The 26,863-nt window shown below is 38.7% G+C and overlaps 1 protein-coding gene across 1 annotated transcript in view; it reads right to left on the bottom strand.

Moving 5' to 3' along the window:
- Fto (FTO alpha-ketoglutarate dependent dioxygenase) overlaps window positions 1-26,863 on the bottom strand; it is a 373,197-nt gene that overhangs the window by 178,640 nt on the left and 167,694 nt on the right. Inside the window, exons 6-7 of the mRNA XM_027939073.2 lie at window positions 22,411-22,554; window positions 14,590-14,709 (exon numbers count right to left, since the gene is read on the bottom strand). Coding sequence (XP_027794874.2) covers window positions 14,590-14,709; window positions 22,411-22,554 — 264 coding nt within the window. The remainder of the gene's footprint in view (window positions 1-14,589; window positions 14,710-22,410; window positions 22,555-26,863) is intronic.

Below are 26,863 nucleotides of genomic sequence, written 5' to 3'. Positions count from 1 at the left end.
AAGCTCAGACCTGAACAGACTCCAGCAGGAACATAACTTTAAACAGAAAATCAGGCAGCATGCCATGTTTCCAGGGGCAGGGAGCCCTCCCTTCCCTTTCCACTGATGAAAATAGTCACAGCACAAAGCCCACAGACTCTGCAGGGAAAGGGGCCACCTACATCCTGTATGGAACTCAATCCCACCACATAATGCCATCAGCGGGCGTCACGCTAACTGCACTCATCACCTGGACTCATCCAGCTGACCTGGCACACAATTCCACGGTGGGAGAGCAGCCTTCCCACCTTCACCAGTCAGGGCTGTAAGAGTGGTCCGTGCAAGAACCTCTGGATCTATCCAGATTCTCGGGTCACAGCGACAGAATGACACTTTGGCTGACACCAGTATCCTGAGTAGAACAGCAGTGGCCTCTGCCTAACTAACTGCAAACCCCAGCTCTGTCACTCACTAGTTCTAGGAACTGGGAATCAGTTAACGACTCTGAGCCTCAGTTTCTTCATCTCCAAATAGGAACGAACAGAGAGAATACAAGTGCACAAGGCACAGCGAGTTTCACCAAGCACATTTGCAAAGAAGTCAAAAGGTCTGGTAATATGCTGTAGTGGTGAGGATATGGGAAAACAGGCACTATATCGCCATGTCATACAAACTCTAAACACACACACACACACACACACACACACACACACACTCACACTCAACTAGAAACTCTAGGGAGGGAAATATGACCATCTCTCTCAAAGTAAAAAATACATATACCTTATGATCCAATAATTCAACTCCTAAGTATTGCTACAGATCTCAAGTGTAAAAATTTTTAATTATATCTTATAATAGTCATTACATCATTTATAAAACTTGAAAATTTATTATACTTTATTTGAAATTTTTGGTTATATATTAGGATATACATTACATAATTTGTAAGACAGGAAACTTGAGGGCGTAGGAGTCTGATTAAATGAATTATGAGACCATACAATGAAAAGATATGTAGTAATTTAAACAATATACAAATATAGGGACATTGCAAGATATATTATTCAGATGATCAAATACATACATGCTTATTACTATATTGAATATCTCTGGAAAGGTATAGGAAAAAACTGGGAATAGTGCTAGCATCTGAGGAAGGAAAATGGATGTCCAGAGGACAGAGGGGAAGAAAGCCACTTTTCACTGTGAATGTTTTTATACCTCTTGAACTTTGCACCACGTGCCTATGTAAGTAGTCTTGTGTTCATCTGAAAGACCTTGCTCAGGTCGCAGGCTCAGGGAGTAGCCATGCTAAGACAATGCTCCTCCGCTGCCTCCAGAGAAGAAAACAGATCTACAAGGAGGAATGGATGCCGAGAGAGTAAAACCACGTTCCTACCTCAACAGCCTAATTTTGATATGCTAGAATCAAACATGGAGTAAAAAAAAAAAAAAAAAACGTTCCAGGAAAAAACTTCCCCTTGTCATATTTTGCTACAGGTAAGAGTAGGTAAACACATCAGAAAAGGCACAGCCTGAGACAGGCAGGGACTGGGGGGAATCCTGACCTGGGAACAGGGAATCTGGGTTCCATGGCCACCATTATCTGGCTCTGGACCCTCAGAGAAGTGAGATAAGTCTCTACTCCCTTCTGAGCTCTTCTTTCCAAAAAGGAAGAGGAGACAATGACCATCTCTCTGGCCCTTCCAACACTGACATGCCATGATTCCATGAAAGTGTGCTTCAGTCTGTCAGTGCCTACCATTTGGGCCCTACCAGGGCAATACCACTACCCTGCACCCCCCCCCCAAAAAAAAAAAGCACCAAATAAACATTCCTGGCCTTGGAAGAAATTAAACAATGATTATATGACCACATCTCTGTTACCTATTTCTCTGGCAATATGAGAAACAGATATCTTATTTATTTATTTTTGGTATCTGAGATTGAACCCAGGAGTGCTGAACCACTGAGCCCCATCCCCAGGCCCTTTTTTTGTATTATTTAGAGACAGGATCTCACTAAGTTCCTCAGGACCTCCCTAAGTTGTTGAGGCTGGCTTTGAACTCTCAATCCTCCTACCTCAGCCTCCAGAGCCACTGGGACTACAGGCATACACCATCACGCCCAGCAAAGAAGAAGCCACTCTAAAATGCACGAAGCCCATTTGTTTTCTAAGGAAAGTGCCATTATAGGATGACTGTCATAAACCTGTCTGGGGAAATGACACAATGCCCCCATAATATCATTTCTCTATCTCACTACTATACAAGGAGAATGGGGTCCTCTAAAGTAACCCCAAGTCCTTAGATTTCTAGACAGAATCAAAGTAAAGGAAATCTTTCAAAAATCCAAATCTAAAGAAAAAACAGGGTTATTATTCACTCAAGAATTAACACCTTGTACCTCAGAAGTAATAAAACCAGTCACTGGAAATCACAGCATCACAGGGAGGGTGAAAGTGAGGGTCTGGCAGAATCTACAAATAAAAGTAGAAGAACTCAAACACGCACCACCATCTACATTCTCAGCATTTACTCAGTCTTTTAATTGGTGTGACTGACACATGGAAGTTCAATGGCAAATAAAGGACAACACAGTGCACAACCACCAATGTGACGCTCTTGGCCAAAGAATGAGGAGATATGCGTGGGAAAGAAACCACTCTATTTCAGCAGTGGAAATAAAATCACCACACCTGCTGTCTGGAACCAAATTAAACAACTCATTAATAACACTTCAGCTGTATTTCAAAATAGTGCTATGCAAGTACTGAGTCCTCAAGACTATCACCTGGATAAGACGCAGGGGACATGTCATTTCCTCCAAACCACAATTCCAATAGTGAAGGTAAAAGGAAATACAGCTAGCGTCTCTACACAAGGAAGAGAATTTCTGAAGTGGTTCATACACGAGAAGACCTGCCTCTCAAGGCCCCAAATTATTAGTCTGGTATCAAATTTATGAGGAAAAAAAATCTCGGTAGAAAAAATACCTAAGCTCATTTGTAATTCCCATTCTGAAAATGTAATGTATTCTCATTTGCTATCCTCAGGATGCAGATAGGTCTTGAAATTAGGACAAATAATAGGATTTGACTTGGTTCCCGAGTAAAACCTTTGCAAATGCAAGATAATAAAAAAATAGCCTTCATTTTATTTTTATTTGTACATGTGTAGAATTCTGCTTCCAAGACTTTGATAGGAAAGCAGTCATTAAGGGGTAAAAGTCCTATCCCTTGCAAAGAAATGCAGAAAAGAAGAAGCAAAGAAAATGGTCCTTCCCAATCTTCCTCATCTCTCACTACCGGACTCACACAAACCAAACTCCATGCAGTCTAATCAAGTTTGTGAGCTGATCTTGTGTTTGCCCACTACAGTGTCTCTGCTTCTGCCACCTTGAAATCTCTTCCACCCATCTCCACCTATCAAAATTCCTCATATCCCCAAAGGCCTCTGTCAGAATCTCCTTTTCTCTTTTGATTTTTCTTCCTCTGAATTACTTACCGCCTTGTGCCTTATCAGCCTGGAAGATGTAAGTCCCGGCTCTTTGTATAACTTCACACTTATCTGCACCACGTGGAATAGGTGTACGATTAAATGACTTGGATGAAGAGAGAACATTTCTCTTCAGATGTCACTTAATTCAAATAGATTTCAAACATAATTATTGTCCAATTTTCAAGTTCTCTTTCAGGAAAATATCTGAGGAGCAGAGAGTAATAAAAACTAAAATGTAAAAAGGGAGAGATGCTGAATTCTCAGATTTGAAAGATGGAAACTAAGGGTCTTAACATATTGGCCTGTTTATGAGAATCTGCTCTTCAATATCCAGGTTTTTCAGATCAATCAACAAAAAGATCAAGTTTCTTCAAGCTCATATTAGCACCCCCAAATGTAATCAAGGCTATTCCAACCTAGACAGAAAGCAACACTGCTTAATTAACATAACTAAGAGCCAGATTCTTTCTCCCATTAAAGGAAAAATAATTAAAAAGACAGATCCTAAGAACCCCAGCAGGCCACCCCGTGCTACTTTTGCTTGGCTATGTGGACACCACATGCAGACTTCGCCTCGAGCTGAAAGGAAAACAGAGCACCCCAACAGCCAGCCAGGCGACCTCAGCATCAGCTGCAAACACAACTGATTTTTCTCCTTCTTCCTCAACAAAGTGTTGGGGGTGGGGTCAGCCTCCAGTGGAATTCACATCAAAATCTTTTATAAGGCTTCGATCCCCCCACTTCACTAAGAGCCAAGTCTGCTTCCCACACTCAGATAGCAACAGTAGTTCTCCTGCTTATAAAATTACGGACCAACTTTTTCCTTTGTTCTAGCAAAAGACTTCCTGTGAGAAAGCAGTAATCCTTTAAAGCTTTCCAGTCCAAAGGTCCCTCCTGGTTTGGATTCCCCCATCCCCAACCCCCAGAGGAGACACTGCATCACATCACAAGGCATTTCTTGGTTCCAAGCTGCACTGGGGCTCAAGGGCTCCTGGTGAGGAAAGAAAACTGGTCATTTGAACCACCTTTCCTGGGATCTGTCTGAAGTGTAGACAAGCAGCGAAGATGAATATTAATATGCCTTCCATCATCAAAAGCTATTGCATACCCAAAGGATGATAAATATTTTAATCAGTTTGCAGCCTGTCTAGCGGAAGTCAGTTTACTCCTTGGGGACTTCCCGAGTTCTGTGCCCAAAACCTGTCCAGTACCTGCCACTTTCTCTATATAATTTTGTAAATTAAGAACAAAAAAGTTCAGGCTTGATTAGAGACATCATTTAATTTTGAGTCAATTTACCTCGATTACTTTTTTAAGAGTAGGGAAATCTAAAATATGAAGGAGGCCAACCAATGAGACAAGGTGTCATGCCTCCACGTTTGAGCCACATGGTTACTCTGGGAAACTAATAACTTCCTTACTCCTCTCATTTAAAAAAAAAAAAAATCTCCCATGTTTATATAAGTTGTTCGCCACTGACTCAATCTGCTTAGGTAGAAATGCCAAAGGCATAAAACAGGACATGCCTCTGTGCCCTCCATATTATTATTTTTGTAAAAGAAGTTGAAGATGTTTGGTGGTATCGTAGTGAGGCCTATGTTTATTTAAAAATAAAATTACCACAAAAATATTCCTGTTGCGCAGGAGGTAATATTTTAGGAAAATGTACACAAGAATTATTAGAGGCCACAGTGACCAACAGGGGTGGGAGGTAAAAGCAGGACCTGAGCACAAACCCGCATCAAATCTTCCTTTAACAAACATGTTCTGAGCAACTACAGTGTCCCAGTCACGAAATCATAGTGACTAAAGCAAACAATGTCCCTCCTGCCCTCACGGATGGCACCAGGTTCAGACGGACAAGAAACAAACGCATGTCCAATGGCAGGCAGAGAGAGTGGTGTGGGCAAGAAGGCGGAGCTCCCCAGGACAGGGAGCCTGGCCAGAGAACTCTCCTCTAAGAAGGGACATGGACAAAGATACCTGAATGAAGCAAGAGAATGAGTCAAGCAAATAAGAGAAGAATATTCCAGAAAGAAGCAAAAGCAAATGCAAACATACTGGCCTAGATACTTTCTAAGCCCAGTGAGGTGGCCTGTGGAGGAGGGGAGGAAATAATGGAGAGGAGTGCGTGGACGGACCCTGCAGGACACTGGCCATTGCGAGGAAGGGGGATATCTGAATATGGTGGTAGGTTTAGACCACAGGAGTGAAATGAGCCGCCATGTATTTTAAAGGATCTGACTGCGGGTGGGGAGCAGGCGGAGTCAGACCATGAGTATATTTTGAAAATAAAACTGACTGGATTGACTGATAAACCAAGAGGATTCTGAGGGTCAGCAGGGCAACTGGATGGTTCAATTTGTTTTTCTTTTTTTAAAAAATTACTGTATTATAGTTACACACAATGCATTTTGGCATATTCGTAAATGCACATAACATAATTTGCTCCATTTCAGTCCCCAGTATTATCCCATTAACCTTCCCTCTCCCTGATCCCCTTCTTCTACTCTAATGGTCCTCCTTCTATTAATTTTATTTTTTAATTGGCACATTTGGGCTATACACAAAGGTTGAACTCAGCGTGATCTATTCCTACACACGTATAACCTAGTTTGATCCACTTCACCCTTCTTTCCCACTCCCCTTTCCCACTCAAATCCCTCCCCCCTCGACCCTCTTCCTCTAGCACACAAACTAAACTTGAAATGATACAGAGAAGATTAGTATGGTTCAAGGTAATGAACTATGAGAAACTGGGGGAAAGAGCAGGAGATTACAGGGAATTAAGAGTTTGATTTTAGACATGCTAAACTTGAGATACCTATTACTGGATGGCTGAATAGAGCCCATCATTCCTATCTAATATTCAGGTGTCCCAGGATTTGAGACTTCAGAACCAAGAAAATATTAATTTATTATATGCATTGGCATAGCTCACCATTCCCATCCTTTAAAAAAATTCACTGTTAAATGCATGAAAAGTTTATGACATTTATAAAATCTCCTAGTCCCCCAACATCTGTTAAACAACATCTGATACATAATTCTGGGTACTTCATAATTTCCCATTTAAATTAATAATATTTAAGTGATAGGGTTATACATTATCAAGCTACAACCAGCTCCAAGTCTTTAAAACCAAAGCAGGTATGCCCAAAACACTGGAGCTTGATTCTGATATAAACCTAATATTCCAGATTTTTATTTGAAGGCAATCTTATCAATTGAAAACAAGCAGGAAATTACCTGAGATTTTTATACACATCAAGGAAATGTTACAAGTGAGACTGTCATGGGTGGTTAAAGATGGGCTGAGATTGTGTAGGGAAAATGCGAAGAAAGTAAATCATAACTTACTTATTAGGAAGAGATAGAATTAAAAATATCTACAAACGGGGTATACTGGTGCACACCTGTAATCCCAGCTACTCTGGAGGCTGAGGCAAGAAGATCACAAGCCTGAGGCCAGCCTAGACAATTCAGTGAAACCCTGTCACAAAATTTTTAAAAAGGGCCGGGACCTAGCTCAGTGGTAGAGCATTTGCTGAGCGTCTGCAAGACCCTGGAATCAATCCCCAGCACCACAGGGAAAAAAAAAAAAAAGGACCTGAGAGACTTTCAAGAATATAGAAAAAAGCAACATACCATTATTTCCTTTGATTGAAAATAAAGGGTAATTATTTTACAGAAGTCAATGAGGAGAGAGCAGGATGATGGTTATGTTACCCTTAATGTACGGAAGAGCCAACTTAATGTGTTCCCAGAGCTCTTTGGTATGCCTGTTTTTTGGCACTTGAAGCACATTTCTCCATAGAGACATTTTTTGCAAAATATGGAAAAATTCCCAGCCCCACCTCCCAAAGTATTTAACCCACAGTGGACAGAAATATACCAAGAATAACAGTGTGATCCAAAGTGTCTTTAGTTCCTGAACTGAACCCCAGTTACAGAGGCAGGAAAATGAGGAGACGGAAGGGAGGCAATCCTAATGGAGACTCAAAAGTAAGGAAGCCTCCCACATTGAGGACGATTCCTACTTCCTCCTAACATCACCGCTGGTGACACCTTGCACATGTCATTTATACTGTAGCAATCTTCTCATGTGATCATCATCATAATATTCTTCATAAAGGAATAGTTTCAGGGACCATTCATTTGCCAACTCGGGGGAAAGAGAGCCTAAAATCTGGATAATACTTCAAATAAATGGCACAGCGTCCATTGGAAATCTTGCTTCCCTTTCAAAACTGCAGGTCTGCTGGGTTTTTTTTAACATTACTTCATTCTTCTGGACTGAGATTTTCTAGGATATTGCAAATGTATTGCAGACTACGGCTACATTTAATCACCCCTCCTACCCGCTCTTAAAAACAACAACAAAAAAAGCTAGAGAAAAGAAAAGAAGGCGTATTTTCATTTTCTGCTGTATCCTTCACAGGAAAAATGGAAGTTTCTGACACCCCAATCTGGCACCAGAGTTCTTGAATTCACATCTAAATGCTAGGATGGCCTGTTTGTCAAAGCAACCCAAAATAAATTCCAGCAGCCAAGGCCGCAAGAGCACCCAGGGGAAAGTAGGAGGCTCTGCACACCTTTTACATCAATTTGAATTTTAGAGTAGTTTTAAAACAAGAGAATTCACCTATTTCTTTTTAATATGTAGAACACATAAAATGAACAGGGGTGTGTGTGTGTGCCCGTGTGTATTTAATGAAGATTGGCACAATTTAACTAAACCCTAGGAAATCAAGGCTGAAATCGAAATTGTGTTTGTGGATTCGCTTTTTCTTTCCAAATACTAACAAGAGTTAAAAGGGATAGCAAGGTTTTCACTTGGCGTTGCCTAACCCCTGTCACTCTGTCTCATCATCTTCAGCGATTTTAGTCTTGTTCCTGTTGTGTGCAGTACAGAGGCAGCAGAAAGATCCTCTTAACATTCCTGGGATGTCCCCGGCACATCCTAATACTGGGTACCAATAAAGCGCAACTCACACAGCTCTTGTAAGGGTTAAAAACAGAAAGTCCTACCCACTGGTTTGCTCTGATGTTCTTGGAGATATTGTCACCGGATGTATCCTCAGTAGAATTCTATTCAACACCTCTGTCTTTAAGTACAAAGCTGTAGGCTGTAGCAGCTTTAAGAAACATAAGTATCCCTTTTTTCTGCTGCACAGTATCTGTGTGTGAAATTCTCTAAAGGGGTTTAAGTATTTACCCTGAACACTATCAGACAGTTTCTAAAATTTTCCTTATCCAGTTGCAAAAACACTTCAAAGAGAATCATAAACACAGTCCTTTGTGCTTTCCATACACATACTGTTTTTGAGGCTTATGCCTGAATTCTTTTGGAATTGTAATTCCCCCCTCACAAAAAGACAGAATGCACAACATGTTTAAAAATTCACTATTAAATCTGTAGCAACTAAGGAAGGAAAATGGAAAAATCTGAAATTCAGAAGGCAATCAAAGAAGTTTAGCAAAACTTTCTAAAAATTAATTGCTTAATTATATGCTGAAATCTATCCCCAAGATATTTTACTTTTAATACAACAATATAGGGTTGGGGAATTGGAGTGGGTGGGTGAGTAGGGAGAATGGAAAGAACCAACCTCCAGTGAACACAAAATGCAAGCCAAAGATTTCAAGCTATTATGGCTGAAAGTGACTTTTCTTTTTTTTCAAATTTCCAAATCTAAACATAAAGTTCCCAAAACATAGTGTTCCAGAATTTGAATTATTGGGTGCTTGTAACTGTTTAACCTGCCTCCAATCTGAACAATATCTTGAGCCACTCAGAATTGTCCCCATCAGAAAATGGAGAAGGGAATTTAAATCTTAGTTTTAAACCACCAGTCATCTCACACCAGAGCGTAAATTATCATAATATGTTCTGTTTCTAAATCAGAAATGCTAACCCTGAAATATGGAAGATAGGATTATGTTAGCACATGTAACTTAGTATATTAATGGGAAGGAAAAATATACACATATATAACATAGAAACATAATATATTATATAAACTGATTCTACCATTCACATGAACCAACAGTTAATACTTATATTTTATCACTTTTTTCCTCATACTTCCCAAAATCTTTAATCTAGAAGAAGGTTTAAAATAAATTTAGCTAACTGAACTATTATTACGCAATAGTAAATAGCAATAAGCTCAGTATATTTTTCAGTATGTGAAAAAGCAGCCTTGTTCCAATATTCAGTTATAAGAATCTAATCTAAATCGCTGCTTCATTAACTGTTCCCCAAACCAGCTCCATCACTTCCTACAACAGTATAACCTACACTGAGGCCATCCACATCCGTTTGGCAAAAGAAGGCTCCCCAAGATGATTTACACAGGCTAAAATGACAAGGAAAGAGGCAGGACTCATCTTGAAATTAAAGTATTATAAATACCTTGTCAGGGACAACCTTTACATTCTTAAGTACATTTCTCTCTTAAAACTTTAACAACAAGAAACTGGTTACATTATTAAATAAAACACCTACTCATTTTCCACATCTCTCTGCTCTCCTGTGCCAAATTTTAACATAAATGGGTGGAATTAAATGTAGCCTATAGCTTACCTAACATAATTATATGTTGTGTTTTACACAGTTTCAAAACGGATACATTAAAATAATCCAGTCTTGGCTCCTGCCCACTGAAGTCAATAAAGGTTATTAAGGCCAACCGCCATAGAAATGTGCCACAATTCCAACACAAGGAACTGTCAGGACAGGAAATGGGATTCGAAACAATTCAAAATGATCAGGATCTACTTTCTCTTCAAAAAGGAAAAGCAATGAAAAAACGCATGAAGAAATTTCTCTCCAGGATATAAATCATCTGTACTTTTGAAAATGTTTACTCTGGAAACTATTCTAGAATATTTCCACTGGATTAAAGCAAATAGGTTTTATTTTGGTTTTTCTTTTTCTTTTTTTTTTTTTTTTTTTAAGGTCAAAAGGAAATGAATAAATGTCATCAATTTAGAGGATTTCACACCTAGCATTCTTTTCAGTGTCACTGTGAATTTGATAGTGTTAAAACATTTTTATAGGTAAAATAAATGTCAGTTTTGCAAAGAGCGATACCAGACCCTGAGAGACAAATGGCCTATCCATTGAATCTCTGGCCACAGCAAGACTTCCTCACCTCACAGGAGATTTCAGCTTTTCATATGCCTCTTTACCCAGAAAGCAAAGCTTATACAGTTTCTTTCAAATGGTAACTCTCTCTTATCCTGAAGAGACTCCTCATAATACAATAATCTTGGGTGGGAGGTAGTAGGGTGGTTCAAAAATAAAATAAAATACAAATATTTGAATAGCATGACAGTGTTCTAACACTTCTTGAATAGGGCACAAAGATGGGGGAAAAGGCTAGGCTGAATTCCTGGGTTGTAAGGAAGGGTTACGTAGCGTTGGGCTTAATGGCTCATAAATTCATGAGGTAATATTCAGGGAAAGTGATATTTTATCAGAATGTCATTCAAATGTAAGGTTTAACATTTACATCACAAGAGCATGCACAGGGTAAAACTATCCTACGGGAGAGAAATGGCATGAATAAACAGTGCGATAAAAATGGTGCTTGCTGGGACAGGGAATGGGAAGTAGAGGCCAGGGGAGTGTTAGAGACAGCTGACTAAACTTTTTGAAATATGTGACTGGTTATGACATGTGAAGCAATTACCATTAATGGAAGAAAAGCTATTTCAAAGCTCATTTTCCATTCTTCTCTATCCTTCCTGAGACTACACCTCCCAACCACAAAGCAGGGGGGGTGGGGAAAGAATACAAAGACAGAGAGAAATTACAACATAAGTCTCTTCCCTGATACAAGGGCTGTCAAAGGTTGCTTTACTCATAAGCAAAAGGGGAAAAGTAAAGCACACATTGCCTGAGGTTTTTTATTTTATTTTCTCGCCAAAAGAGATCGATGTTATGTTGCAGAACAGACAAAATGCATTGATTAAAGAAATTTTTCCGCAACACACACATGGATTTTACAATTCAAAAAAAAGCATAAAGATAACAAAGAATCATTTGTCTAAAATGATAATAATTTTGAGTAGTATATTCCCTGGAAGCAAAGTTGGTACATTCAGAAATGCCGTTTAGATTAAGTCTAATTCTATAGGATCCAAATGTGCACCAAACACTGCACTTTTTATGTTAAATTGCTGTTGAATTTGTTAACCCACAACTGATTTCCTGTGTTATGGAATCTTGGAGATTACAGCTAACTTGAAGCAACAGGGATAATTCTTGACAGTTAATGGTACATTTGTATGCATTTTCCTGAAAGGCTAGCATCTTGGGGCCTCAAAATGGCAGCTCAACATTGCCCCCTACTGTTTGCAACTTAAAAAAAAAGGAGCTGGGCTGATACAGAGTAGGAATCTAACCAGCTAGGGCCAGTTCCACCCCGTACAACAAGTACCAGATGGCAGTGCACTAAAAGAGCCACAGAGCCCTAGACCTTTCCAATGATTATTCTCTTCTGTCTCTTCCAATAGCAAAAATAAATTATTATGAATTTGTTAAAAGTCATTTTGAAAGGCTTGAAGCAGTGCTTAAATTTAATTTAGAAGGACTATCCCTTTTATCTTGGCCCAAACCTTCACTCTGCTGATAATGATCACCCTGAGGCTTGCAGAGAAGAGGCACCAGGCCATGGATTTCCTACAGCACACTTAGGAATGCCACACCAACCGAAAGGAAACTAGCTCTGGAAAATTCCCAGGGTTGCTATTTCTTTTGGTATTTTTTACATGAGAGCTGTAAAATAAATAGAAGATAGTTTCTCTAATATGTCACCACCACCACCAAATACATACGTGTGTGTGTGTGTGTGTGTATCTCCTCTGTATGTATATATATATTTTTACACACACATGTATCTTTTAAATGAATTTATAGAGAACATCTCTCGTATGATCAAAGATCAAAGATTTTTAAAAACAAAAATAAGCTATAAAGTTACTTTTTTACAAAATCAATGAGTTCCTTTGTTATTTTCTCATTCTTAACATTTACAAATTACAACTTCAAAGTCAAGCTGATGTCTTAGAATTAAGGTTTAGCAGGTAAAGATATTTTTTTTATTTTTATTTTTTTATTTTAGTTGTAGACAGACACACAACCTTTATTTATTTATTTGTTTGTTTGTTTATTTATTTATCTATTTATCTATCAATCAGACCCAGTGTCTCACTTGTGCTAGGTAAGCCCTCTCCACCGAGTTACAACTCCAACCCAGGTAAAGATATTTTAAATTCATATGTAAATAGATGAAATCCAAGTTACACATTGGGAGTTTTAAAAAGGAAATTCCCTGGAACTGAAGTTGCATACATCCCGTAAAGAGAGCACATCCTCTAGCCAGGCTTCATTTAGAAACAGAACTAACTATGGAAATGTAGGTAAGGACCTTTCATCACCTCCAACTCAGTATTACAATGCTCAGTTTTGCACTGATTCAGGTCTTTGGAGAAATAATTTTTTGTGATATTGTTAATACACTAAAAGAATAATTACAACATCCCTTCCCCTTCCATAAAAAGGGCATGGTTTAAAGACTTGAGGTCCTAATTCTGACCCAATCTTTAATACTGGGGCCTTCATGGCTGAGATTTAACATTTTCATTATTATAAAATAGGGATTTGGATAGATTCTGTTAATTGTTCTTATCACAATACTAACAAATAAGAAGGTGGGAGGAAACTTAGCGGTGATGGATAAGTTTATAGCATGGATTATGACAACAGTTTCATGGGTATACATTTATCTCCAAACTTATCAGGCTGTATACATTGAATATGTACAGACTTTTTAATGTCAATAATACATCAATAAAGCAGTTAAGAACATAAAATAGGGATCAGCAATGGCTACCATTTCTGCAGATTAGTTTGTTGTTTTCGGCACATTTCAAATTTCGTGCAATGGTACTCTCTCCAGAATTTAGCAGGCTTTTATCACTTTTCCACTACATTTCGAATTCAACTATTTGGAGCAGAACAGTGAAGACAGTGAAGGACAAGGACCTCAGAGTCAGCCTTCTTCAGTTCAAATCCCAGCTCACCCACCTATTAACTGCAGGGCCTTGAGAAAGTTACATAAGACTTTAGTCTCCTCACTCGTAAAAGTGGGAAAAAATAATACCTACCTTATGGGGTTGTCATATAAGTTAAATAAACTACAAAGAAAGTGCGTAGATAGTGTCTGATATTTAGCAAGCATCATCTAGGTGTCTGCTATTATTACGACTATTTCAAGGAAGACTTAATTAAGGGGCTTCAACTTGCCTTCCTGATATTTCTTACTCTCCCCCTGGTGTTCCTTGCTCAGTTCTTCATTTGTGATCTTGTTTCTACAGTTCCAAGAGCCCAATGTTCCTTCCCAGTGCCCTATCCCATTCCTCTCCTCCCCATCCAAGGTTCCCAAAAGTCACATCTGCAGTTGCAAAACAGTCCTAGCTCCCGTGGCCTGAATTTAACACTCCCTTGTCTGGACTGCAATTTTAGTTTTTTAAACTGTTTATAGAATTTCATTTTGGCTAATGTAACCCCTGATGCCACTCATGTCTCTCTCCTTGTTAAATGCCTGGATCACAGTGGTGAGGAGCACCAGCTCTGGCGCCAGCCTGCCTGGGCTTCAGTCTTGCTCTGCCACTTACCCAGGGACCTTGAGAGGCAATTTTCTGAGCCTCGGTTTTCACAGCTATAAAGTAAGGCTCATAACAGAATTTGACACCACCTAGCGTTGGAAAAATTTTAAAAGTTGGTGCATGGAGAACCCTTAGAATAGTGCCTGGTGTCTTAAAAATGCAAATGAACTTTAGATATGATTGTCATCACTGGTTCCCAGCACACCCCTGGCACAGAGCCTTCGATGCAGAATATACCCTAGGTCTGTTTATTAACTGAGCTGAGGTTGTATGAACAAAATCCTAGCTGGTCCCATCATCTTACCAAGAATAATCTAAGTCAATAATTTGGAATGATTAAATATGCACTTGCCTATGCAAATTAGAGAGCTCGGGATATGAACACACAGAATTCAAGAAAACGCGGCCCCAGACCTCAGCTACTTACCACACTCTCCATCTTCTTCCACAGTCCCTCCAGCTTTGACATGGGTTCACACCACCAGTCAGTGCACTTTCTATATCGACTGCCTTGAAACCAGAACTGTCTCAGCCACTCAAACTCGACCTGGGGACCAGAAAGAGAAGGTGGCAGTTACGAATGTCCTTGTGATGGACAGACAAGGGCAGTGACTTCCTCACTCAATTTTCCTCTGGTCACTTAATAGCCATATGGTGAGAAAAGCACAGCCTAGCCATTCCCAATATAACTTGGTTATCTCCAGAGTGTTTGTCCAAAGCCAAGAAAAGAGCAGTTTAAAGTTGAAGTCCTCGAAGGAAGACAGCCCTGCTCAGGCCAGGGAGGGGTTTTCAATCACACTTATAGTCAGATACTTAGTATCTGACTAATAAATAATTGATCTTAGTAGCTGACTAATACTAATAAGTGTATTAGTCAGATACTTAGAGTGAGGAAACTAAATCAATCAACAACAAATACTGAGATCATAAAGTATAAGCAAACTGCACTATGTACAGGAAAGACATAATCAAAACAAAATGTTCTCTTTTAAAAAAAATATTTTTTAGTTGTCAATGGACTTTTAAAATATTCTCATTAAAACATGTTTATAAAGACAAGGGCACATACTAACAGTATCAATTGTAAGTTTCTTAGATTTAAATAAAGAGCTTTCTTATGGGCTAGTAGAAATTGGTGATAATCTCAGCCCAGATAACCAAACAATGTAAAATTAACTATGGAGGGATACAAAAAACCTACAAAGCTATTCAAATTGTCACTTGTCAACTCAGTAAGGACTAATGGCAACAGGGAAAAATTGGCAAAGATACCAATAATTTATTTCCCTTCTTATGAACTCACTACAGTGAACTTTTCTTGTTTGCTACCCTTAGCATTCTTCCGACTAATCTAGCAGAAACTTGGTATTCTCTTGGTAATCCATCACCATCCATTCCCACATTCCATGTGACCTAGGTAGAGCTCTGGTACCAACACTAGGGGCAGAAGTGACAACCCAAGTATAAGACAATCAGCCTATCCCATTTCTCTAGACACAAAACTGGATTTAGGAAGAACAGTAACATGTTCTGATGACCAGAAAGGGTCACAAGATTGTCAGAGGATACAGGAAGAAGACTCTATAATAGTCATCCTGCCCTCAAAAGAAGAGTGGAGTCAACACAGAAGGAGACAGCTACAAGATGAAAAGTTAAAAACCAGGTCCTGATGACCCCAACTGACTCTTGATCAAGCCATTCCTGAAGATGTAAGCCAATTCAGGTTCACCATTCTTTCCCTTGCAACTGAAATAACCCCAACATACACAGATGAGAAGCTGAGTAACGTTTCAGAAGCTTAACCAATCATTTCCTATCTATGTTCCAAGTCTCCTAGTACCCATCTTCATCTTAAAAATCAAATTGTACCATCAAAGTATAACACCATTTAGTCTAAAAACTTTTTACCTCTACCCTCTAAAGAAATGTGCAGCAATCACAGTTCTGTGCTGGATCCTCTGGTTTTGCTATGGCGATTGTATTCCATGCACAGGTGCCCAGCCATTACAATTGTCACCTGTTACCACAAAGAATTTTTTTGTTTGTTTATCCACATTGAACTTTCATGAAGCAAACAAAAGCAATTTGTAAAGGTTGGACAATGGTAAAAATGGCTCACAGTAAGTAACCTGAGAACACCCAGGAATATGAAAAGGTTTTAGTTTACATTAACTAAATGTTTGTTTGATATGTAGAACTGATTTCAGTTAAAGCTGTTTAAACAAAACAAAACAAAAAAGGAATGTAGACAATATTAAGACAACAGTTGCTACACCTAATCTGTGGCATTGAAAGACAGTGGTTAACAGAAGTGAACTTGAGTGCTTTGAAAGGAGAACGAGTATAAACATAGTTTAACTTCAGCGAAGATAACTTCAGCGAAGATACAAGCTTAACAATATTTATTACAAGGGGAAAAATGAGCTCTTTTCAAAGAGTTTCACATGAAATTTGTTCACACTATCAGAACAGCCTGTCAGCAATGCATCAAACCCCGTGTTGCCGAGAGCTGACAAGACCTTCCAGCCTTTGGGCTGGTTATTTCCACCGAAGAGGGCAAAATACACAAACCCTGGCAACCACGGTATCCCAGGAAATCCAACACATTATCACATATAATCAGGTCATTTAGCCTATCAGGGTTCACTAGAACCTGGATTTCAATAAATCAAAATTCAGAAGCAAGGAGAAGGGCCTATCTGGCCACTCTGTCACTAGACAGGAAAGCAAAGAAAAAGACCTGTCCCTTTGACTGGATAGTGCCTTCATCTTCCTCTCATCTACCTCCCTGTTTTTGGGGGCAGATCCCGTCATGGTTAAGAATGAGAGCTCTGGAGTCAGTTCAAAACTGGGCTCCACTACAGATGACCTATGCCATCCGCAGAGGAGGGATAATTACATAAGAACCGCACAGGTTTGTGGTGAGGACTAGCTGGGTTAATAAGGAACTGTCTACTGAGTGCCAGGTCCTTGCTGGAAGCAAAGAATACAAACTCAACAAGAGCACAAGCCCTAGAACCGATCGCTGGCAAGTGTCTCATAATCTGATGAGATTTTCTGAGCAGGAGAAGTTTCCACATTGATGTCAACTCTGATCCGCCCCTTCCCCTGGTGCCAATGAAAGAATTCAACACTGGGGACCTACTCCCAACAGAGCTTTACTCACGATTTGAAGGGCTGCCTACGAGATACAATCTTTGTGGACACCGAATCCATTGGCATGAATTTTATTCCACACCATGACCTGACTTTTTCACTTCAATGTTGTGGGCAAAAAAAATTTTTACAGGATTTTAATTGAATGCCACTCTTACCAGTTCCCCCACTGCCAAGAGGAGTAATTGCTTTTTTTATTCCTTCTTAAAATCATGTAAAGAAGCAAAAAATATTTCCAGTTGATTCAGAGTTTGAGTTAAGAAAATGGTGGGAGTATGGATTAGGGCCAGGGTTGCTGCCTCGCATGGATGAGGCCCTGGGTTTGATCCCAGTTGCCCCCTAAACTTGGGGATAGAAAGGCGAGCTGCAGGGTGGACTTTACACAAAACTAGAAACACAGGACTTAGAATTCAGTGGAAGCCTTATTACTTTGGACTAAGAAAAAAAAAATCAAAACTAACCATAGTGACTGACTCATGAAAGTTTCTAACCATGACAGGGCCAGGGTCTTCTCCCTCCTCCTGAGTACAGTCCCCCCAAGGAGGCCTGCAGCTAACAGAGCAGAAACAAGAGACAAGTTGTCAGGAGGGCAAACACTGACTGGGGGCCCAGAAACACTCCGTGGTGATAGGGGTCCCTGAAGACAAGAACAAGAGGAGACAACTTTCCAGGTGCAGTCTTCTTTATGCTTAGAAACCAAACTCCCTGATTTCTGACATGCACTTAATGAAGGGTCCCTATTATCTAATCTTTTGAGCACTTACAATATGAGGAACTTAAAGCCCGCAGGCATCAGGAAGAAGATCAACGGTCGGGAGACCATGCAGAATCTTGGAGGGGCTTCTAGGTCTCCAGAGAAAAATGAAAACATGTTCACAGTAGATTAAGGTTCACAGCTGTGACCCAGAAAACCATCTCTGTAACCCTCTTACCTGTACCTGCCTTCTCCACGGACTAGTCAAAAAAGAGATCGACCAAGAAAAGCTTTTCTCCCAGAAATACCCAGAGAAACAAACAGGATCTATCACCTGCCTGAACCTCTGTCACCAGGTACTTGGGGAATAAAGCTTGTAAGACTCTAAAATCCTAGTTCTAGGATGCTAGCTGTAACACCAAACAGTTGAAATAATCTCCCGCACTCCTACAGGTGAGCAAATACCACCGGCTTTTCTTCTACCACCTTTGTACAGACTATTGATCATAGCTGCCTCATGAGATACGTGAACATGCCCCTTAGAGCTGATATCTCGCTGTAACAACCGAAATAAGCTATTTCACTGAGGAAGAAACGAGGCCAGGGAGATATGCTAAGGTGCAATCTACAAAGAGGTACCCTATTCAGACCCTAGCACCACAGCTATAAGGAAGACGCAGGTCTGATCAGAAGGACAGAAGAGCCAAACAAACCCACCAAACAGGATGTCTCCCAGGAGAAACTTACTAAAGAGACTGATTCCACATTTTACTGTTTTTAAGAACGAGAACAAACAATTTAATAACACAGAGGGAGATTATGCTTATACATGAACATGAATCTTTCCCAAGCATCTTAAAGTAGAAAAAAAAAAATCTAAAAGGTACTCAGTTCCTGGGCCTAAACTTCCCAAATTGCTAAGTTAGAAACCATCCTAGACAAGGAAAACAAGCCACTCTTAAAGCCAGACAGCCTGAAAGCACATAGCATTTAAAATCATGGGTTTCTCACCCTATTATTAGTACGGCAAAGGTTTGTGGCTTTGAAGAAAGAAGAAAGCAAATAAGAAGAAACTGAGTAACTATTATGGACATTGGCACTTTTGTTTAACATCAGAACACAGTACAGAGAAGACGTGGGGGTACTCGATCCCAGGCCAACCTGTATGGCAAAAGAATACTATCTGCCAAAGCATCCTGACATATGGAATTGATTCTTAAGGAAGGAGTTGACCTTGAAGAATTGAAGATGGAGGGTGGGGGTGGCAAACGCTGGCACACGTGATACTGAGACTCAAGATTTCTCTCCATTTAATCCCAGGCTGGTCTCAAGGAACTAAGATTGCTGCTACATCTGTGCCCCCCCTCCCTGACATATACAATGTCAAAAACAGCCCGTCACTTTCTGAAGCAGATGGATTCAGATGACTATATTCTACTGTGAGATAAACAGTGTGATTTTGTAGATTTTCTTTGCCCACAGATGATAACAAAACATCACAGTCAGAGAAGATGGGAAAGGAGAGCAAAACAGAACAGCCTATATGCCCGTTAAAGATAGCACCCGATCTGCTAATCTGACTCCCAAAATTGTGAGATCTTTACAGAAGGAAATAACTGAATTTCCAGATGAGAATTTTTACACAATGGAAAAAGACATAATTTGGCTCCCAGATATAATTCAGTGAGGTCACGAGCCCAATAAATGTTTATCTTTTCAGCAATTCTAGCTATCAGCAATGTCTCCAGCCAGGATTGATGGTAGGGAAAGTAGGACCCTTATTAGGCACAATTAAGAAAAGAAAGTCAGCTTTCCATTGCAAGGGGTTACTATTCCCCTCGAAGGAAGAACTTTTTCGCCTTTGGTTCTGGAAAGTTTGATAGTGTTTCACAAAATTTTTAAGATATTAAAAAGATATATGTCAGTGTGGGTGCAGACACTGTTTATCTTCTGTTCCAATCCCTTCAATGACTCCTAACTTTCCTCCAGTGAAAAGAAAAGCCCCATCCTAGGGTCCTCCGAGGACCTTGACAATCTGCTCTTCCTCAGTCTCTTGACACTCTACCTGTGACCTCATCTCCTTCTGGAAGCCTCATTGCCTGCACTCACACTCTCTCACTACTCCACGAACACCAAGCTCTGCCTCACCCATGGCCTTTGCAGTGGAGGTTCTCTCTGGAATGCTCTTCACCAGGGTGATCATTTGGATCTGGGATGTCCCCCAGAGGCTCATGTGTTGAAAGAATTGGTCCCCAGTTGGTGGTGCTACTGGTAGGTGGTGGAAACAGGAGTCAGGTCTAGTTGGAGGAGGCTTGTCACCGGGGGTATACCCTGGAGGGTTATGTCTTATCCCAACCCCTTTATTTATCTTTCTCTCTCTGCTTCCTGGCTGCCATTAGGTGAGTAGTTTTCTTTGACCACACCCTGCCATGATGTTCTGCTTTGCTTTAGGCCCAAAGCAATGGAGCCAGGCGACAATGGACTGAAACCATGATATAAAATAAACCTTTCCTGCTTTAAGTTGTTTTTCTCGGTATTTTGTTACAGCAAAGGAAAACTGATTAACACATCTAGATATCTTCATAGCTTACTCCCTCACCTTCTTAAGTAGCTACTCAAAGGACATTCTATTTTAACAGGGATGCCCCTTAGTTCTCTCAGTCCCCTTTAACTTGCTCTGTTGATTGGTTTGTTTCAGTAGCACTTAGCAACTTCTAACATCATTTACCAATGTATTGTTTATTGTTCATGGTGATTGCCCTATACTGGTATCTTTTTTCTTTACCAGTACATCCCAGAAGAATGTCCGGCATATGCTCAGTCAGTATTTATTGAATGGATGAATGAAAACACTTATATTACCAATTCTCTCCAATCCTGATTATATTAGAGAAAATCTCAGATTGACAATAGTCTTCAATAATTCTTTACCACTTGTTAATTCTTTTGACAGTTTTTTAAAAAATATTTATTTTGTAATTGTAGGTGGACATGTGTCTTTATTTTGCTTTATATGGTGCTGAGGATTGAACCCAGTACCTCACACATGTTAGGCGAGCGCTCTACGTCAGAGCTACAACCCCAAACCATTGACAGTTTTTTTTAAAGGCATAATTTACCCATCATAAAATTCACTTAATTGAAGGGTGGAATTAAATAATTTTTTAAAAATTTAAGAAATCATGAAACCATTGCCACTTATCTCCTTTCTTTCCTGAAGAAAGGAGACCTTAGCCTCAGAGTCTTCTCCAGGCAAGGGTACTTACTAGAATATAATATCATCACTCTTTTTTCATTGGATCTTCTTACTCTGCTACTTTTTTGACTAGTCATGCTGGGTTTCCACTAAAGTAGCAATATAAATTTTCCCCTTTTTAAAGAATATAATTTTTGTAACAAATGAGTTGGCTTAAAGAAAACTACTAGTTAACAATATACGTGAGCCAAAGATAAAGTAAAAATTGGAAGAATAGTAAATTTGTGAAACATTAATGAATGCGATCAAGACCTGAGGGTCTCATAGACTGCTGAAATGCACCTAATTTCATAAATAAAAGGAAAAGCACAGTCACTAGTACTTCTGCATGTGTTGTGAGCAAGGCACTGACTGACTGTCCTGTGTTTCAGATACTCACTGCAAGGAGCTTGTACAGTGAAGGGCCTTGGAAGAGAGCAATAGCTTCTCCTCCCATGAGAACAAGGGGAAGGTATGCTTACAGACTTGAAAAGTGAGACACTATCTCCATCTGGAGCTAAGGACAAGCCTGCTGACTACCCACCAGGAAAAAGGCAGGTTCCCTTAGTTCAAGGGTCCTCTCTTATAATGCAGCTCCTCCCAGTAAACATATTATCTGGCCCACATTGCATCACCCTATGGAAATAAGAGGCTTAGAGAATGCTGTGGTCTGAATGCTGCTGTTCCCCTCAAATTCTTATATTGAAATCCTAACTCCCAAGATGATGGTATAAAGAGATGGGCCTTGGGGAGGTTCAGGAGGGCTGAGCCCTCATGAATGGATCTAGTGCACCTACAAAAGATGATCAAGGGGGCTTGTTTGTACCACATGAAGACAGTGAGATGGGACCATCTATGTACCAGGAAATATACCCTCATCAGACACTAAAACTGCCAGTACTTGATCTTGGACTCCCACACTGTGAAGATAAATGCCTGTTGTTTAGAAGCTACCCAGTTTATCGGATTTTGCCCAAAGACTAGGAACTAGCACAAAAATGTTGATAGTCTTGCTACTCCCATTGTTGTCATAACCTGTCCTTCACCTTTGACTTCAGAGACTGCTGTCTCATACAGCATGACACTGTGGCAGATCAACTTGTTAGCTTGCAAAGAGGGTAGAATCTCAGACCCTTCCCAGTTCTTGAAAGTACTCTACTCACCTCATTGTGAATTTCTTCTCCTTGTTTCAAAATGGCAGGCTCAAAGGATTTCAAAGAGACATCGCCATTCTCCAGGTCATCACGGATATTCTGCAGAGCCACCTGGGAGCGCTGTAAAATATAATCCAAGGTTCCCGTGGAGCACTGCCAAGACAGAACCAGCAAGGGAGAGTATGAGAGAAATTCAAGGCTGCCATGCCACTCTTCCTATCACTGTTCACATCTCTTTTCTGTGCATTCGTCTGTCATCCCCAGACTCCTTCACCCAAGAGTTAATACAATGACCTCCTCACTGGACCCATCGCTGCCAGCATGGCCTTGCCCTGGCCACTTGGCTTACAGGTTTTCTTTTAGCATGTGGGTCTTCTATCTCTAACTAAACAGTAAGTATCCTGAGACTAAGGTCTTCTGTATATACATATTTTTTTCTACATATACTATAGCATCTAGAACTGAGTCCTAAATGTGGGAGAAAAGCAACAATTATTGAACAAATAACTACTTAATCAACAAGTCAAGGATATTGATTTTATCTCAAGTGTCATGATTCTAACAATGAGAAAGAAAGGTACCCAGGCTGTAGAACTGATTCAAAAACATGAAATAGAATAGTTATGGCAGGAAAAAAATTGAACTTATAAATAGAAGGCAAAGAAATTTATTTCCCTTTTCTACAAAAAACATATACTAGCAGTTGAGGTCCTTAGCAGTACAGATTCAAATAATGGAGAATATGTGGTTCATGCCCTCAAAGCACATTCAAAGGCAGAACTTAGTACTTGAGTATCAGCAAGGACACTGATAACTAGTTCATCCCTCTCTGAGTATGAGGGTACAAAACAGAGGTCAAATGGACAAACTCCTCTGAATGATCATGTGTCAGAAAACAAGAGGGTACAGATGGAGTATGCGTCCATTTATTTTGATAATGAAAGGATTTCCTACAATGATAAAAAAAAAACAAGCACTATATATATCTATATCTGTTAGACACAATGAGGGAAATGTATCCCTAAAATATTTTTATTTTTGTATTTATAATTTAAACTGAGCCCTTAGAAATAACTTTGAAGGCCAATCTTCTGGTATAAATATTCTCTGCACAGTTGCTGCCATTTTATATAATATGACATCGACAAGCCTGGGAAAATCAAAATTTCAGAGCCAAAAAAACAGACGCTTGACTTAATATACATTTTAATATGACGACCCCAAAGAGCTGAGAGCACAAGGGCGGGCATCTCCATTTTCTACAAAGAAAAAAACAAAGAATAGAGGTGAATTACCAATCACTTTTATCCCACAGGCCTACTGCCACAACATATTTTTAAATGACTTTCTAGAAAGTTATTCTACTTCCACCTTTATTTGCCCAACCTACATAAGAGGTTATTAATTGCACAGCCATTTATCATAGCCAAAGATGGGAAAAGATCTATATTTTCCACCAAAGGGGAACCAGTAAAGGCTGGGATTGTGGTTCAGTGATAGAGCACTTGCCTAGCACGTGTGGGGTACTGGATTCGATCCTCAGAACCACATAAAATAAATAAAATAAAGGTATTATGCCCATCCATAACTACAAAAATTTTTAAAAAGGGGGGGCAATTAAATGCACTATAATATAACCTTATTTGCAGCCAATTTTTTTTTTCCTGATGCAAAGACTTTTATTTGGTATAAAGAATTTATGATCAGAGCTGGGGAGATTTCTTTTCCTTTTTCTTTCTTTTCTTTCTTTTCTTTTTTTGCTACAACTTCATTGAATTATAATTCACATATATAAAATCAGCTATTTAAAACATACAATTCAATATTCTAAAATATATTCACAGAGTTGTATGACCATCACTACAATTAATTTTATTTGTTTTTTCTCTTTCCACATATATTATAATTGTACATAATGATGGGATTTATTGCTATATATTTATAGATGCATACAATATAACAATGTAATTTGGCCAATATCACTTCCTAGCACTTCCCCCCTTCAACCCCCTAGACCCTTTCCTTCACTGATCTCCCTTTGAATGTTACAATTAATTTCAGAATAATTTTATTACATCAAAATGAAGCCCTATGCCCTTAAGTAGTCAATCTCTTCCATTTCCACCAAACTTTCCAGTCTTCGGCAACCACCTGTCAACTTTCCATGCCCATATATATTCCTATTCAGGTCATTTCATATAAGCAAAATCTTGTGACATGTGATCATTATGTCTGGCTTCTTCTATGTAGCATGTTTCCACAGTGCACCCATGTTGCTGTGAGTGTCAGTATTTAATTCCTTTGTACTTCTAAATAATATGCAATTTTATGAATAGGCCACATTTTGTTTATCCATTCATTAAGTGATCAAACTCAGCTGTGTCCACTTTGGCTATTATGAATCAAGCTACTATGAACATTCATTGACAAGTTTTCATTTCTCTTGGGTCTATATCTAAGCATGAAATTGCTGGGTCTTAGGGTCGACTTTGTGTTTAACCTTCTGAAGAAGTACCAGACTGTTTCCCAAAATGGCTGTACCACTGAATTTCCTTCTAATAGTGCACAAGGTTCGTCTTTTTTGTTATTATCCTTTTTACCCTAGCCAGTCTAATGGGGGTAAAGTGGTATCTCATCATGGTTTTGATTTGCATTTCTCCAATGACTAATGATATGAATTTTTCACATATTTTCTGTCCTTTGTATACCTTCTTTGGAACATGCCTATCCAGATTGTTCACCATTTTAAATAGCATTCTTCTTTCTTATTGAGTTCTAAGAATTCTTTATATATTCTAAATATAAGTACCTTATAAGATATATAGTTTTCAAATATTTTCTTTTATTCTGTGGGTAGTCTTCCACTTGCTGGATATACTTTGAAACACAAAAATTTTAAACTTTCATGCAATTCATTTTTTCTATTTTTTCCTGAGCTGCTTATGTGTGTCCTATGTAAAAAAAAAAAAAAAAAAACCTTACCTACATCAAAATAAGAATTATATGTTAATGAATAATTATCATGAGGTTTTGAAACATAACTAAAAGCACAGAATGCTGGATAGGGTAGACTGCCATTTGTGTGTATGTATATGTGTTATATACATAACATATATATTAACACAAAAAGGACAACAAAAATCTGATGATGGTTGCTTTGGGGAAGGGGAGCTAGTTGACTTGAAGAAAAAGAGTCTTTAATTGTATAACTTTCGGCAATTTTTAAATTTTGACCCATTTGAGAACCTACTTACTCAAAAATTAATTATGCATAAAATTTAAGTTTAAAAAGAGATGTTCTGTGTTGAATCCCAAGCACATTCTGACTCAAATAAAAAAAAATTAAATCGAATAAAGGTCAAAAGACAAAGGAAATAATCTATTCATATACAACCAAAAACCAGAATAGGTTTCTTCTCTGAGTAACAAAAATGAATTTCAGAATACCATTTCTTTAGACAATCTACTTTCAGGAAACAGAAGAGAGACCAGTAGGGTAGAGAAAGGGGATTGGGAAGGGAGGACAAGAAGTGGTACTAGGGACTGATCAAATTATGTTATGTGCATGTATAAATATGCCACAATGAAACCTGCTATTTTGTATGACTATTATATGCCAATAAAAACAATAGGAAGAAAAAAGGCAGTTTGAAACCATTAAAAAAAAGTTGACTAACTCTGAGGAATACATCAAATGAATAGCTATCTTTGTATAACATTTGATTTATGGATTCAGTTATTATGCATAGTTGTATTAAATACATTATTAATGAACTATATAAATAATAGATTAATTTAGGAGAAAAATACAATCTGTTTTCTACATATTGTGAATACACAGAAAACAGCAAATGATTTTGTTTGGCACAGAAAAGACATAATGTTAATATGTAAGGAGAGGACATTTGTAGACTCAGTGAGGGTTATAAAATTGTATGGATTTTTTTTTTCTTCTCTTCTATTGAGGGAAACAATAGTGTAACTTCAATACTGGGAAAAAAATCTTTTCCTTCTTCTAATATTAGAAACAATGATTTAAATAAAATAAAAATGTTTAAATAAGAAAAGCAATCCTACTACCTTAACCCATTTTTATTTGTTATTGTGGCTCTTTGTCCATAAACAGTTGAAATCAATGTAGACATATCAATGTATATGTTTTTTCACTGTTTAACACAAGTATTCAAAATTCCCATTTCCAATGTTATCAATTAAGGTGAATTTCAACAATTTAATTACTAAGGATCTGCCCATTTTCACTAGTACTGGTCATGCTGGATAAACCTCTCAATAGATATAATTCTATTGAATTATTTCCAATGTTTGCTTCCCAAAAATGGTATTATGAGATCAAAGAGATTAATATTTCATTTTGTTCCATGCTAATCTTCTCTGTATCATTCCAATTTTATATGTTACTGAAGTGAGCACAAGACATGAATATCCTTATGATGCCTAACAC

Source organism: Marmota flaviventris, chromosome 18 (assembly GCF_047511675.1).
Source record: "Marmota flaviventris isolate mMarFla1 chromosome 18, mMarFla1.hap1, whole genome shotgun sequence".
NCBI classification, from domain to species: domain Eukaryota; kingdom Metazoa; phylum Chordata; class Mammalia; order Rodentia; family Sciuridae; genus Marmota; species Marmota flaviventris.
This window is presented reverse-complemented; position numbering and strand designations above follow the sequence as displayed.